General features: G+C 42.7%; 1 protein-coding gene across 1 annotated transcript; it reads right to left on the bottom strand.

The window, feature by feature from the left end:
- Nucleotides 1-492: 492 nt before the first annotated feature.
- On the bottom strand, nucleotides 493-16,376 carry PRKAR1A (protein kinase cAMP-dependent type I regulatory subunit alpha). The gene is made up of 12 exons (XM_048064507.2): nucleotides 16,237-16,376; nucleotides 15,657-15,724; nucleotides 14,090-14,268; nucleotides 8,954-9,127; nucleotides 8,241-8,332; nucleotides 7,899-7,960; nucleotides 7,317-7,363; nucleotides 6,483-6,641; nucleotides 5,734-5,794; nucleotides 5,332-5,453; nucleotides 4,680-4,761; nucleotides 493-2,980 (listed from the first exon to the last, which is right to left on the bottom strand). Exons 3-12 carry the CDS (start codon nucleotides 14,264-14,266, stop codon nucleotides 2,808-2,810), a joined length of 1,149 nt encoding a protein of 382 aa, XP_047920464.1. The 5' UTR covers nucleotides 14,267-14,268; nucleotides 15,657-15,724; nucleotides 16,237-16,376; the 3' UTR covers nucleotides 493-2,807.
- Nucleotides 16,377-17,165: the final 789 nt, after the last annotated feature.

Genomic DNA, 17,165 nt, shown 5'->3' with positions numbered 1-17,165 from the left:
ATTTTTTCCACTGTCTGTACACTAGACCTCATTAATGATTACTTTTCAGATGTTCAAAACTTTCCCTAAGGGCATGATGCAGAGATGGGGGCAGACAACTTACAGAAGTTTAGGAGCTCCAGTAACAGCGGCTGTGCCAGGAACGAGCTGCCTTTACGAGAGATCAAAAACAGAAGTGACTTAAGAGAGACCCTCAAGCAAGCCGCCGGTACCTCTAAGCAGTGTTTCTTTCAAAAGCAGATCTCACGCACCCAAAGCCAGAACTCCACAGAAGTTCCTGGGTCAGAGGCACAGGGTGGCTCGTGGAGAGCAAGCGCCACGAGCTCGAGGGCATGGTTCAGTTGTGCTGCAAGCTAGGTTTTGAACTCGATCCTCCAGAGTTAACAAAGCTAATCCCTTAAGTTTCTTCGTTTCCACCAGCTCATTATTAAGGCATCCTCTAAGGCTGAAGGAAAACAATACAGGGATGGGAGGGAAAAATAAAGAGACTGATTGCATTTAAGAATTTAAATCATTTTATTGCTTTACCTGCCATTAGGACAATCTATAACAAAAGGAATATAATATATTAGCACATACAGTAAATCAGACTTATATAGTCAGGTAACAATACAAAAATGGTCCTCTGGTTGACTATAGCTTTCTAGGGCAATAGACTTCATAAATTCGCTAAAGGTGGACTAGCAAAAAATTACTTCTAAAGCCCTGAATGTTAGCTAAGGCAAAACTATGCCAATTGTGGTTTCAAACATATTTAAATTGCACACAAAGGTAAAGCTATAACTGTGAATAATATTTAACTCAGACTTAGCTGATTTATCTTAAAATCTTGTAGGTAAAACTACAAAAGGGAGTAAACAGCAAGCTAAAAAGATGCAGTAGTGAAACTTGATTAGAAAGCCTTATATAAAAAAATGTGCATTTTTTTTGTGGAGCTCTAACTAGTTTACACAGTTTTTGGTGCTTTAAAGTAACGTGAAGAACACATGAAGGAAAAACCTGGATAGAGTCAAAACTGAAGGGAACAGTTTTAACAAAAAAAAAAGTAGCATTTGCTTACTCCTTAAGGGCTCTGGCAGAAATCATCTACTCAATATCTTCTGAACAGAGAACTCAAACCACAAGCATTTAAATTCCACTCTTGGAATTTCATGTTTGGAAATACCATGAAACCTGTTGTAAAAGCATGATACCCTCGGAATTATTTAGCATCAATTAACCGACTGTTTTTGACATGCCTGGGAGAAAGTCTGTTGAATTTGCATTCATATCATCTTGGAAAGGAAATAAAATGAGGGCTCCATCATTAAAAGTAGTTGCACAACAAATGCAAAACTGCTTGCTGTCACTCCCAAATACAAACCTACGCTACTTTATATAAATTACAGTTTAAAGGAAACTTTAAAAATTGCCTACCATTATTGAACCGTGGAATTCAGTAAAAACTTTCGGGAAGTATTGGTGCGCACAGAGTAATGTAACACAAAGCTGGTAAATACTGAAATACATTTAAGACTCCGCAACATACTGAACTTGGAAAAAAAAAGTATGAAATCTGTGTCATGGAAATTGGATAAGCAAGGAAAAGAATGCACCTTTTGTATTTAAATTAGATTCATAATCATTCTTTTTTAAAATTATGAATTTAAAAACAAACATACTTAAAATAACTGAGCGCTGCGGGAAAGTTAAAACATGCACTTTTTCCGCCTCACATTCTCCACCAAGTACAATGGCATCTATATGGACCAGCAATCTTGCCCCCTGCAACTAATGCTGGCCATAAGTACTCAAAGTTTAAAATTTCCCTGGTTTCGAAGGGTCACCTGAACTGATGATCATTTAAAAAAAAAAGTCAACTGAGGAATACAAAGCAAGCAAGAGTCACAGGGGAAATAAAACGCTTGCTTCCAATTTCTGCACCAATCTAGGACTTGAACATTAATATCAGCTAGACAGCTGCACCATTCTTACATCGATCTATGTACTCGAGACCAAAGTTAGGCATTTCATGTAATATTTGGTTCTTGCCACTTTGAACAGGAAGTTTCGAGTGGCAAATCTATCACCAAAGAGAGAACAAGAGAAATAATCAGTTGCGGCAAGTCAGCAAATTAAGTAACAACTGCAGTAGTTCACCAGAACTATTAATCTTGAAAGCTTTGATTTACACTTGACAAAAACATAACTAAGCAACCTTAAACCAGCAGACACAGGAACAATTATACTGTTAAATTCCAACTGTGGCTTTCTTAGCAGCTGATGCCTCACAATTGACCCCAGGATTACAGTACCCAGAAAGTTAAAAAAGAAAACCCCAAGCCCCAAGAAGCTCAATTACAAGGGCAGTTCTCATTTGAAAAGAAATACAGCAGATTATGACCACAGCCTTAAAGTCTGTCCAACAGCTTGAGAAACACCTTTAGATTTCCACCCCCCTCTTCCCAGTTACCTCCTTACTCTGTGGCAATTGGCATGGTGCCTGGAGATCTCTTCTTCAGAAAAGCAAGGCTGCATTTGCTGCATTTGCCCAAGTTGGACGCAGTTGCACAGAAAGAAGCCGTAACAGCAAACATCTCCATAGAACTTTTTCTATTTATTTAATGGGACAGAGAGCACAGAACTAATATGCTCTAAATTAAAAGTAGTGCCATGAAAAGCGATTTTACCTTTTGATTTTTGTTGTTTTTTGTTTTTTTTTTTTTAAACAGACAGGAAGCTGCAAATGCCAGTGGCAATGTGGCTCTGCACAAGGGTAATAAAGCAGTGTGCATTTGTGAAGCATGTTTCTGATAGGGAGGAAGGTTTCAGACAGACAGCGATACAAAACTGTTGTACTGCTGGATGTTTCGCTTGAGAATATCCGAGCACGGACCCAGGACACGTTCAAATCGGGGTCGATCGAGCTTTACACATTTCAACAGGCCACGAGCAACAACTGTGGCAGCACGGGGACGGTTCATCAACAAAGCTATTTCACCTAGAGCAACAGGAAAGTGTGAACAGCATTAAAAAAATCAAGGTGCAAAGAACCAAAGAAATTATCCTGTCATATTTCAAACTGCTGCAGGAATTGAACCGAAGTTAATTCAGGTTTTAATACTGATCAGAACAAGTATCTATGTAGTTACATTAGAAGCAAGTGTGAAGCCCGTGTAAAAAAAAAAAAAAGAAACCTTTATGAACAGACTAAAGTTTTTTTTATTTACCAGTCTGTCTGCATTCAAGTTTCTGAAGACAACCTAGAAAACTTTGAAGTTTCTATTTGAAAAAGGGTCACACCTCAGTTAACTATGTAATTTTCCTAACCAAGTACTCATTTTTCTAATATGTAAGGTATGCTACTGTTCAACCCAAACTTCTCGGACATGCAGGACAAGACCATGGGGTATTGAAGTAACAGTGTTAATGCACAAGACAGAAGCTTTTGACGTTTAGCTAGCCAGAATCAAGAACGTGACCTTGCCATTGGATGGTAGAAAATGAGCATCCCAAGCCTGGGATTCCCATTTCATAAGCTCTGCACAAACATGACAAAAGCTTTGTTTCAAATACCTGTTACAACTACTAACGTGTTTTGAAATTAAGCTTTCTTCATGCCATTGTTCCCTTTGGTGTTAACAGCTACGCCTAACAAACTGAGAAGCGAGTATGAAAAAGCCCACACCAACTTTCAGGTTGGTTTGTCTTTAAGCAGTTAGACTGGTTACCTTCAAATTCAGGACTGAGGAAAGAACTCAGTGTTCCTCAGAGAATAAATTTGCCTGTATTATCAGAAGGGATGTTCAAAAGAAAGGTGAAAAACTCCTCCTCTGCGCCCAATTAAAACCCCAAACTCACTAGCCTCGAGAACACAAGCTTGCAAAAGAGTAAGCAGGTTCTAAAGGAGAGTTAAATCCTTGGGGACAGATCTGCAGCACCTGAACACAATGGTAATATTTAGTGTAGCAGTAGGAAACTCAGGGATATACATCAGGGGAAAGCTTAGAAGAGACTGAAACTTGACAAATTTAGAACAAACATCTGGTACTAGTTACTGAGCCCTAAGCAGATCTTTCAGCAGACCTTTGGCCTGAGCCAGCACTATTACTGCACTCCTGAGCTCATCCCACTTCAGGCCTTGCAACAGAGTATTTGCTGATTACATCATCTACAGAGCTGGAAAACTGAAAAGACAGCCAGAAGGCTTTTGCAAGAGGACAATTCAGAGAACAATGAGAGGATATACCTTAAACCTGAAGAAATATTTTTTGTTTGGCTGGGTTTGTTTGTTTTGTCTTTTTTTTTTTTTGAAAGAGGGAAGTGTTTAAACATTAAATAGAGGTTGGATAAACAGTGGAAGAGATTGCTCAGAGAGGCTGTGGGATCTCCATCCCTGGACACACAAGGAACTCAACTGGACAGAGCCCTGAGCAACAAGATGCAATTTCAGAGTTAGCCCTGCTTGGAGTAGGGAGTTTGGACCAGATGACCACCAGTCTGTGCAGTAACCCATGGCTACTTTTCTGTAAGATGCACGCACGCTCGAATGCCAAGTGACTGATACTCACCTGACACTGACTGAAGCACAAATTAGCCAAAAACAGCAATTAACAAATCCATCCCACTACTATCATCCACACAGCACGGGTAAAACTGACAGTGGTTTATGTAATCACAGGTGTCACGACAGAACTCACCGAAATAATCAGAAGGTGCCAGTCTGCCCACTTCAACAAATTCTTCATTTTCTGATCGACGCTGTAACACTGCAGCTGTGCCCTTTAATAAATCACAGCAATTAAGCAATTGGAATTTCTGATATCACTTGAGACACTGAATTCCAGAAGGAATGAGTTGCTTCACAGAAATAACTGTTCTGATATCTCAGTCTTTAAAAACCACTTCACAGTTCATGCATAGTTCACCAGACTGCTCCATAAGAACAGCTGGTCCTCCCTTTTCCTTAAGCTTAAAACATCTTGGGTGTTTACTTACCCACAGCACTGATTTCCTCCCATTTTTCTTGTATCAGTAAGAATATTACAGTAAAAATAGCAAAAAGAGAAGGCAATGATACCACTAGCAAGATATTGCTAGCTATCCAGAATGGGTCTCCTCTCTCCTAAACAGGACAAACTAGTTTAAGCCAGATTTTTTTTTCCTGGAAGTACCATTTGTAAAAATAGTCAAGCTAAATATAAGCTTCTGCATGTCCAGCAAGATTGCATCTCATGAGGAATTCTCTAAAAGTACATTCCTGCATTTTATTTTTCTCCGAATGTCTATTTAGGGGCAAAATAAGCAATGTTAAAAATATTAACAAACACGACGACTTTCAGCCTTGCTTACCTCCAAGATGATGAAGAATTCATCTCCTGGCTCTCCCTGGACCACAATCTTTTGCCCATCCTCAAACTGTACCGGTTCTAACGCATCAGCTACAGTTAGGCGCTCCCACTTGTCCAGAGATTCTATAGAGTTAATAGCTCGTTAATAAATAGTCTTTTTGAGGTACAAGCTATACTTTTTCCTCTGTCCTTACAGAGAAGACAGCCTATAAACAGTTACATTTGTGCATCAGATAAAGATTTCAATTGGAATTACTTTGGAACAATGCAGAAAAAAACAATACAGGCTTTACAGTCTAGTTCATGGATTACCACAATACTCTGTAATCATAATAACACTAGGTAACACCTGAATTGCAATATGACAATTTATTCCACTTCAGAACAAAATCTTCTTACTTACCCAGTATAGACACTTTACTAAGGAATTCCTCATACATCTTTCTCTTTCTCAAAGTGCTCCCCTACAGGGGAAAAAAGAAAAAAACAAAAAGTAAGGTTTTTTTTGTCTACATCTCATTTGATATGAGGTTTCTGCTAAACTTCAATGTAAAAATATACAGCTTAACCAGGCATTGTGCATCCTGTCACACACACCCCAAGCCCCACAAAACTAGGTGTTTTCAAATTTCATTATTTCGGTAATATTTCAGAGAGTTCAGCAGCCTTTGTAAAGCACTTATGTACTATGGTCTTGACATTGCTAACGTATTATTGTATAACCTTACAAAGGTTCACAGCACTTGCTCAAGTTATTTACAACTGCCATTCACACACAAACAACTTACGAACAGAAAGCTAGAATAGGAAAGCCAGAATACAGAGCAGAATCTAAACAACTGACAATTTAACCAGGCGTTATATTTTCAGCCCAATGAACTACGCTGCATCGATAGTGCTGGAATTGTCTCATTCCCTAATGCAAGGCTATCCCCTGCCCCGTTCCCGTATGGGCATGAGAAGCGATAAGCTTTCTGATTGCACAAGATAGCAGGATTTTGAATAAACAACCCCAGCAAAAGGCAAGCAGATAGAAAGTCAGGTGACCAGCAGAAGTTGACCGAACAGTTAAATGAAAAGCATAACTCCAGGTTAGCACACAGCTCCTTGAGCCAATTGCATGAGCCACGTGTCAGCTAGAAAAATACTTGCCATCAGGATCCTTCTGTAGCTATCTCTGTCAATGCCCCACAACTTCACATTCGTCTTCGCTTTGACAGTTGCGGCACGAGGAGTTCCATATATAAGGGCAAGTTCTCCAAAGCTTCCACCCTCACCGACGCTGGTTGCCCACTCGTTGTTCACGTACACCTGGAAGGCAGCGCATGGTGCTAAGCCAAAGCCCACGGCGTCTTGCAAGCCAGCTGAAGACAGCATGAAGCTTTCGCTACCCTGCATTTCCTTCATAGTGAAGGGAAATTCTCACATCTATACAGTAAAAGGGGACCATTCCGGGGTTTCATCAGCACTTTAGAGACAACCCCCAAGCCAGCCAGAAGTTTACTTTTCATTACCAAAGGGACTGTTCTCTGTATCACGTGCACAGACTACACACGTAAACTCCAGAGACCTTTGGGTAGGAAATAAAATCTTAAAGTCTCTATGAAATGCAGAGAACTCAAAAGGCCTTAGAAGAGGCTGTCACAGAAAGCTGTGGATGGTTTGGACTGGAAAATAAAAAGGCTGGTCATTCTTAAAGCCTGTCCCACACCTTAACTAGACCTCACCCTACACTTACAAAATATTAGTATTCTGTTAGCATCTGAATCCTTTGTTTGAAGCTCAACACAACTCACTCAGTCTGCGCAGCCAGACTGAGCTGTCACTAAGGAGTAAAATAGCTCCAAAGCAAAATAAGCTTCTACAATAAAAACTTCTTAAGAGAAAAGCTGTCTAAGTAAGGACCTGTAAGAGAGGCCAACAAATACCACACTACTCTTCTGCTAGGGATGAACGCATCATTAATAAACTACCAGTAATGCTTACATCCATTTCTCCTTGATCAACAACATAGAAGTTATCACCTTCATCACCTAAAGATGAAAAACAAAAAAAAGGAATGAAGATGAAAAAACTGAATAAACACTAAAAAAGTAAAGCCAGGCAAGCATTCGTGTTTTTACAAAATTGGCACCTCTGCCAGCCTTGATGTGTAGAATGTAATGAGGTTGGCAGGGACCAATTTTTACAGTTTGCAGGGTGAAATTTCACATTTTGCTGATTTCACACTCCTCTTAGTTCTGTGAAAGAGGACATCTACTGATATGCAGTGTATCAGCAGCACTTCCAGGAACACTGGAAAGGCACACTGGATCCAAAAACTGTCGTAATGTATTCTACAGAGCCATCAATTCACAATCTTCCCAATAAATAACATACGCAATGGAACTGCATATTCCCACAATGGCTCCACTCCTTACTTTACAGCATGAGCTGTGCTCCAGGTAATGTAGCAAGACTCACTACAGCCAGACTGTTTTTATTTCCAAAGAAACATGCTAACACCATCACTAGGTCAGCCTGCTCACCACATCCATCTTATTTATCAATGTAAGCGTTGCCACTTGCCTTGCTGTATGACGGTCTCGCCGGCAATGTAAGTGACGGGGAACATTGCATCAAAGATGTCACTGAAAGAAGGATCCCAGAATTAGACAACTGCAGCACGTGCAGCAACCTAATCTAAGTGGAAGACAGGTTAGAACTAGCTGATCTTAAAAAGTCTCTTCCACCCCAACTAGTCTGTGATTCTGTGCACGCATTCATACATCTCCGACCAGCCACTACTTCCTCTGTAACCTCTGTATTGTTACACTGACTTATAAAGAGACTGTGCAGCGTTGTATGTCACAAAACATTTAGCTCTTCAGAAATCTACACTTTAAGACTTCTACAAAGATTTATTCCTACCTCCTCTCATTGTCATCAAGATGGGCAAACAGCACGTTCTTCTCAATAGCTTTTGCCAATGCAGCCATAGTCTTATAATCTTTTGGAATAACCTAGGACATAATCAGAAAAAGTTACTGTTTAAATTCCTAAAGAAGAAATTTTGTATTCCCCAAGATAAATAAATTAATTAAATTGCTACAAAACTCTGACCAAGTTTTTCCAGATTCTTTCAAGCACTGTAGAGCTAATAAATACATACAGTCAACATTCATAGCCAGTTTATACAGAAGGTAAATAAAATCTTGAACTGTAAAAGACATCACTCCATGTTAACATTGTAGTTTCTTCTGCAAGAGTGCAAGTGTCTGTTCAACCTGTTTCCCTATGAATAGCAGCAAATCTGCTCTGCCACTAGGCTAAACTTAATATTGCTGCAGCTGCTGGATAACTGGAAGCACTGGGTGTGTATATTAGAAGTATGTATAAATATATGTGCACACACATTACTTCAAAGGGAACAGGTCAAAGTTCCACATAAATGGTTTAATTGAATGCCAGTTTATCCTAACCTCCAGTGACAGAGCCACAGGTCTGCTTTTTACAGCCATCACACGACTTTAACAGACCACAGGAGCTTAGTGTGACTTCGTACACTGGGTAGAAAGTGGCCTTAGGTAAACTCTTAGATTGCAGTTCCAATTCCTGGCAACATTTAAAAGAAATTAGAGCACCTTTCTAACGTAAGACGCAGCATCCTCTTCTGTATAGACTTCTGCACTGATGGCCCCACGTCGTCTTCGACCCTTAACCACAGGGTTCACAGGAGGAGGAGGAGAGATTTCATCCTCCCGCGAGTCTGAGCGTGAACCAGACTTCTGTTGATTCAACAACTGCTTTGTTTCCTCCTGAACAGGAAGGAAGAGATATCTGTGTCACCTAATCCAGTAAAGCAAAAGAGCAGTTACATATCACATTCCAATTTAGTCTGCCAGTGCTAGGGAGCTTCCTGTGTACTCTTACTTCCACATTAAGGCAAGCAAGGAGATTACAGTAAGCAAGATCAAAGCCCTTTTTCAAGCAGGCAGAAGATATGGCTTTCATAACATTCATGTCACAATGGTGTTTATTTTAATTTATTAAACGAGTAGTGTCATTTATTAAGAGGTATAAATTTGATTCTACTTTCCACTAGTATATTCAACAGACAATGAAAAAAATCTGCAAATGATAAAGACATATTCCCAAATATGGGGGATGTAAATATATCCCAAACCCAGGAGCTCCTTCCCTCAGCTCCAAGGTATTGAGCCTTTTTCTCCTTTGAAAGGCAGAAGGACTCCTCAGAAATACACGTTACACGAGAACCTTCTGAAACAAGGTGGAGCCATGGACCAACTCGACACTTGGTAACCATCATTTATTTTAGGAGAAAGAAATATGAACACTGCTTACAGAAGAGGTGGAGGAAGGATACTAAAGGCCAAACAGTATTTTTTTTCCCCCCCTCAAATTGCACATCTGTCAACTTTGTACAGACTTTCTCCTTACTTCCCTCAGTTACCTTTCGTGCTGTGTCATAGTAATCTTGTAGAAAGGCAGCACGCTTACAGTAAAACGAAGCCTAGCTAACTTGACGCACAAAGACTCGATTCTTTTAGTAAGGTGAATCTTCTGGTACGTAAGATCTGCCTTCAAAAAAAAAAAAAGAAGCCAACCTCAAAGCCAAAGCATTTGAGTCACAGCAGCTCAAATGACTTTCTCCCTGCTTTAAGGAAACAGTTTTGGGATATGCCTTAAAAGAACAAGGAGTCATCTGTTCTGCCAGAACTCGAGGCGCGTAAGAGCTGGGTTTGTCCTGGTGTCCTTGATAAGGCTGTCCCCAGCCCTGTTGGGCAGCTTGGCTGCCACACTCCTCCCCGGAGGTACACAGCGGCTATGTATAACACCACCACTTTGAGGAAAGAGACGTCAGATAAACATTACAGTGAGTTTACATTTTATACCTCTCGGATAGCCAAAGAGCACCGATCCGTCAAACGGCACTTCACTTCCTGCTCGTTGTCCATTAAAATAGTGCTACATTTCAATCCGATGGGGGCAAGGTGTATTTAAAGCCTTGGCACTTTTAAAGTGAGTGAACGTCAGCTGCTGGATCTCTTCCAGCATCACATAAAACACACAAACGTTGAAATCCTCTAACTCTCCGGGACAGAAGCACTTCGGTAGCATCGAGCCAGGGAGCTGTGCATCACAACAAGAGGCTCGCCAGCACCACGGCCTGCTTGAGGAACTGCACCGGGAGAAAAAGCACAACTGGGAACTCTGCCTGAGCTGAGCTTTAACATCATGTTAAGTCTGTTAAGGTAGGACATGGACATAGAAAGGTTACAGGCGGGGAAGACAAAATATTTAAGTATATCAGCTATTCTAGATGGTCTATTTAAACACGTATCAAGAGGAAGGTGACCCCCACAAAACAAATCACCCCACGTTTGCATTATGCATCGCAGGACAACTCTGTGCCATGTAGGGGCACACTAGAAGCTCACTGCTTTCCTAACAGCAGCTTTCCATGCATTCATGTTTCTAAAATACACCTTTTGTCATTCCTGACGCTAAACCACACGTATTACACCACCGGATCAGAGATAAATCACACTAGGCCCTGACAGAAAGGAGCGACAGCTGTTATTCTCTGGTACCCTAGAATACAACCAGTCTCATTTGTATGAGAAAATGTGTTTGTTCAAGTTTAGAAACTCCTAGAACTAAAATGCTCACTGGAGAAAGGTATTAATTTTGTTCTGTACTGATTAGTACAACCATCACTGGGATTTTAAAGAGTTTTAGTACCAAAGTTAGCCTGCATATTGTATCCAAATATCGAGCTTTCAGCTGACAGAGCAGACCAGACAAAGTTTTTATTGTCAATGACCACTAACTGTAAACTTTATTTTTCCTGACAGATAAGAAATAGTTATTATTAAACCCATTTAAATTATTAGTTGCAAGTAAGAAATATTAAAGTAATGAGCCCCACATAGTCACATTTGAATTCCATCAGCTACTGAAGACGACCATGATTTCAGAACTAAGTTCTGCACCGTGTACCCTGGTATCTGGTAACTGTCATTGCTCCAGAAATAGTCGATTTCGTCTGGTTAATTTGTACTTAATTCATACCATCTCTCCACATATTTGAAAAAACTCAGAAGCTAAAAGGTGCAGCATTAAAATTTCTGCTATACATTTAGGTATGAGTTTGTGGACACAGGGGGGTGATGAGGAGCAGGTACAGTGCTCAGACATCAATCACTAGCTTTATAACCTCAGTTTTCTGTGAAGTCCAACGTACACCCAACAGGTCCATCAGACAGCAACAATCTCTGCTACGTTTCCACAGCTCAAACCAGATGACGCAGCACGCCCAGCACTGGGTAGCTTTTAGCACGCGCTGCTGTTATCAGACATGTTCGCACAGCAGCAGAAGCCTTAGCGCCCCACAAATTGATTGTGTGCCATTTCATCTCCGTGCAGTAATCAAATTCATGGGAAAGCTTTCATAACCGACGAGGACATGCAAATTCCTATCGTAGCTATAACCGCTTCAGAGGCGGTAATTTTAATGTTGCAGAACATAAACTCAAAAGCGTGTTTAAACGTCTTCTATGTATTTTACTAACATGTCAATGAATCAGTTCCGTGCGCATGCTGCGAAGAGACGACTTGTCAGGATAACTAGGGAGAAAATAGCAACCCAGCTTCGGGTTTGAATTAGGTTCACTCAAAAGTCAGCCTTAATAAAAACTTAATCACGCTGCACCTCAGCCTCGGTTTCGTTCAGTGCAACAGATTAGCAGATTTAAAAAGGGATATTGAAAAGTTGCTCTGCTTTACTAAAGACGTAACGGACGTTACTGGTGGGAAGTAAAATAGATTGTTTCACACATTTTTGCTCAGCCAGAACTACGTAGCAGGTTAGAGCTGGTTAATAACAGTACTTAGCACCGGTGCTTTCCAGACAGGGGTGTCAGAGGAGCTTGTTAACGTAGCGCAGGACGTTCACTGCTCTGTTACCTGATAGCTATTAAGGTCCAACGTTACCTGGTCGAACTAAGACCGATCCATTAGACTGAATGGGGAAATTACGTCAAGAAAACTGTAGCAATTTTTAAATTCAGAAGAAAAAGACTCCGGTTTCACCATACTACAGCTGTACTAGTTGGCACGTACAACCCATGCCAACACTACTCATAATAGAAGACCGAACAAAATTGTAAGAGTAATTTGAGGGGAATAAACATTACCTAACCAGTTTTACTTTCAGCTTCCTTGTAGGCTGACAGAGTACACAGACAGGCTATTTGCACCAGAACAAAAACGTCAAGAGTTATTCAACTCCAAAATACACGTGACTACCAGGACGACAAGCCTAGCCCTGAACGTAAAGGCAAATTAAGTTCCCTTTAAAACTAAATATTGTATGTCGAACATCAGTCTGCTATAGAAAAGAACCTAAATATTCCTCTTTTTATATCCCTACACATGGATTGGTTTACAGCTTATTCTAAGTGCAGTCAGTCAGTTTACTGTGATATTTTTTAAAGTGAGAATTTTTTATATTACCTTAAACATTGATACAAAAAGCTTTAGAATCTATCCATGCTCAAACCCAAGAATATACGGTGGAATATACGGTAACAGGTGGGGACAAAGGATTTTTAGGAACCTGATTGCTACCGGGATTTTGAAAGAGAATGTACACAAGATGTTACCACAAAAGAAAAAGTCAGACATATTACAGAGTTCTTGTCCATTTAACAAGCAAAAATGTTCCTCAAACACACTGCGAGCTACAGGAGGTGAGTCTGCAGGATTTAGTCATTTTCTACTATCTGCCACGAACACTTCCATTAGAAGACTCCTTCCACTACACATACTTATGATCTCTAGCGCTAATCTTCCTTCTTTACTTCAGCAATTAGTAATTACTACCTAGAATAAAAAAATAAGACAAAGATACAGCTCCCGCATAAGACAAGTAGGTAGAGCAGCACCTGCAAATGACTGCTGCATAAGGTCACAGCTACATTATTTACTGATGCCATATCCTGAACACACTGGTTATGGCCAGCCTTTCCTCTGCAGGAGCCCTTAAAAACCTCACATTTTCATAGCAGCTTTTTCTCCTATCTGCTAGATAACGATATATACAATGAACGTTGTTTCAGATAGGAGCACCGAACGGACAGAACGCTTTCCGTTCCCAAGATCACAGAATGCTTCCAACAACAAAAACACCAAAGAGACCTCGAGGAAAAACAAGAGGACCAACAAAGCTGTGACAGTACCACTGAACTCCCAGCAGAAGGCAGAAACAGGCTTGCTCTCCTACAAATTTGGAAACCAAATACTTCCATTTGATTTCAGCTAGGCTTGGGTAACTACAACTGGCCTACTACTTCTGTGCTGTACCTGAATCAATGTAAACAATTTGTCTTGATGTAAGAAACCAGTGATTGTTGCCAGCCTCGACAGGGGTCACACCCCACAGATATCTGACCACAGACAGGACCTCACATCCTATAGCTTGTCAGTAAATACTAGATTGGGGTTACATCTGCATCCAAAGTAGGTAAGTCTCCTTGTCAGTTTATTTCTTGCCCTAAGTCCTTTTTTATGACAGAGGTGCTTTTACACCATGATCAGCTAACAAAAAACACTTCAGAAAATTGGTTCTCCAAAAGCATCAATTCAAGTTCCAAAGAGCCAACAGGAACACACGCCAAATCTGAGCCTCAGTCACTACATCACACTGAGATGGCGTAAGTTTAGGTTGTTCCTTCTCTCACCGCACTTATTTTTACCTTCTCCAATCTTTCAAAGTATTCCCTGAGGAATCCCATGGGCCGTTCAGGTCTCACGGTGCATAACTGCACAATGCAATCCTTTAGGAGTTGCTGGATGTTGTGTTTTTGGACGTAAAGTTCACATTCCCGAAGGCTACGCTCCTCTTCACTGCTGCTGCTGCTAGAAGCTGCCATTGCTGAAAGTAAGAGAAAGAGAAGGTTAAATAATTAGTGGAAGCAAGGATGCTGCTGCCCAATAGTCAGGCATGTTGTGCTGCCTGAAAGAAAATGATGCTGCATTATCATCTTCCTGATATCAGAGTATAAAGCCACCTTTATCTGTATGACAAAGTTAAACTGTGAGAGAAAAAGTTATGAACTTATTTAGCACCTGGGAAGAAATAAAAATAATCTGGATGCTCTGTAGACACAGGCAGAAAAGGAAGAACATCTGCTTGAGCTGGAAAAGCTTCAACAACCCAAGCCCTCTGAGCACTTAGTCAGGAAAGGTTTCCATCTTAACTTTCTGCTGATTAAATCTAAGATTTTGCAGGATTGGAGGCTCACTTAGAGGCAGCGTTGCGTGGCCTGTGTGGGGTGGTTTAACCCAGCAGCCAGCTAAGCACCACAGAGCCCTTCACTCACTCTCCACCCCTCCACTGGGACAGGGGAGAGAACCAAAGAGAAAATAAGAACAAATAAAACAAGTGATGCACAAGGCAACTGCTCACCAGCAGCCGACCGGTGCCCAGCCTGTCCCCGAGCAGCAGCCCCCGGCCAACTGCCCCCGTTTTATCCCTGAGCATGACGCCACGAGGCCCGGGACATCCGGACAGTCTGGGCCAGCTGTCCTGGCTGCGTCCCCTCCCAGCTCATCCTGCAACCCCCGGCCTCCTGGCTGGCAGGGCAGCACAGGAAGCTGAAACACCCTTGGCTTCGTAGAAGCACTGCCCAGCTAAAGCGGCCGCATGTTATCACCATCACTTTCCTCCTAATTCCAAAACACAGCACCGTAGCTGCTACTATGAAGATTAACTCTGTCCCAGCTGAAAGCAGGACACGGGGTCAAGGGGATTACGCTCAGGAGATAGGTGGGTGGAAGCTGGGAATCTGAGAGGCAAGCATTAGAGGCATTAGGAAGTGAAACGTGGAACACGGTAAGGTCAAATCAGAGCAAGTTCACCAAGCACCAAGGCAGTTCGTTAATGAAAGTTATGGAATTAGAAGTGTTCCTCCTAAAAAGCTGCTCTCCGGGTTGAATTGCTCCACACTTCATAAACATTTCACTGCAAACCCCAAAACGTTTCTTCAGCTGTAAGTTATCAGGAGCACACCTTTAGACCTACCCATTATGATACCAGGTTTTCAGGTGACTTTAAAATTACGGTGTCAGCTGTAGCACTTTCATGAAAGCGTTCTTAAACAGCATAGCTTTTTTTCCTTTCCAGTTACAATTTTTAATATATTCGTATGTACGTACATTTATAAAATACATTCACCTCAGGCCGTTTTTTCATAAAGCACTAGATGAAGAATTAGGAAGCCATTTCTCAGGGCATTTTTGATGAAAGATAAAGACAGTTACCTGCTACGGGGACAGCTGCAGCGGCTCAGGAACACACGACACGAACACGTTGATCCCAGGATCTGCTTCTGAAAGGGAAAAAATGGAGTCAGGAGAGAGCCTTCGGGGAGCTGACAGGCCCCTGAAGCAGCTAAGGAGGGCCCCGCACAGCTCCAGCGCCTGTGAAGGGCGAAGGGCGGCGCTAATTAACGCGGGTCAGCCCTAATTACCGGGGGTCGGCGCTAATTAGCGACGATCCGCGCCAATTCACGAGGGCCGGCCCTGCTTAACGAAGCCGCGCGCGCGCTACTTAACGAAGCTCGGCGCTAATTAAGGCACCTCCGCGCCAGCGAAGGCATTAAGATAACGATAAATAGATGAATAAATATGTAAATAACGACCCCGGGCCCTCACCCCGCCCCCCCCCAGCGCCCGCCCCCCCCCAGCGCCCGCGGCCCCGCAGCGCAGGGGCTCCCCCCCGCTCCGCTGCCGGCCCGGGGCCGCTCCCGGCGGCAGGGCCGGGCCCCGAGGCCTCGCACCGGCCTCGTAATGCCCTCACGGCTCCCGCCGAGCCCTCCCCGGGCCGGGCCCCGGCGCCCACCTGCGCGGGGCGGCTCCGCCGGGCCCTCAGCGCCCCCCGGCCCCGGCCCCGGCCCGGCCTCGGCCTCAGCGACGGCTCCCAACGGAAACGGAGCGCGCCGGCCAACCGCCGCCCGCCGTGACGTCAATGCGCCTCGCTCTTCGCCCTGAGCGCGGTCGCCATGGTAACCTTAAAGGGGCCGGGCTAACAGCGAGGTTTGCGTACGGGAAGGTTCGCGGAGGGGGTGAGTGCCCCTTTAAGGGAAGCCCCGGGATGGGCTGCTGAGGGGAGCGGGCGCCGCCTGGTGGGGCCCGCGGGGTGCTGAGGGAGGGCTGCGGGCAGAGCCGGCCGCCATTACCTCGCAGGGGGGGGTTGTGTGACAGAAAAATTTGTTTTCTGGTATTTCGTGCGTGTTTTGAGGCTAGGAGACGCTTGTGACAGACCACAAGCAGCCGCCGAGTTCACGCTCCTTCACTCTTTGAAGGCTTCTGTGGGTTAGGGGTTAATCAGAAGCCATGGTGCAGGAGTTTCTGACACTAAGCCAAAAGCATGAGGTTTTACAAAAAAAATCAAGCCCATCTCAATGTGAATTGTAAGGAATCCTTAATATCGGTCACACAGAGTACAGTACATTATAAATAGATAACAAACTACATTCTCAGCTGATAACACTTTGTAACAAAACCAACAGATTTTTCTGAACACTGAAAAAAGTTCCGTGCAGTCTCCCCTACACACTTCTTTATTTTTTTTTTCCTTTTTATCTTCACTTTTTGCAGGCCGCCTGTCACTGTCACATCTCACTCCTCCCTGTTTGGACGAGTCCTGGTGTTTTGGAAGGGATCCCATCCGGAACAAGGCTCAGCCCCATGCGTAAGACCTGTTCCGCAACATTCTCTTTATGGAGAAAAACAAGCGTACTGTTGTGCAGCATGCTCCTGATGCAATCC

This window comes from Anser cygnoides, chromosome 19 (assembly GCF_040182565.1).
Source record: "Anser cygnoides isolate HZ-2024a breed goose chromosome 19, Taihu_goose_T2T_genome, whole genome shotgun sequence".
Taxonomy (NCBI): Eukaryota; Metazoa; Chordata; class Aves; order Anseriformes; family Anatidae; genus Anser; species Anser cygnoides.
The sequence above is the reverse complement of the archived record's forward strand: the minus strand, read 5'-3'. Positions and strand labels throughout refer to the sequence as shown.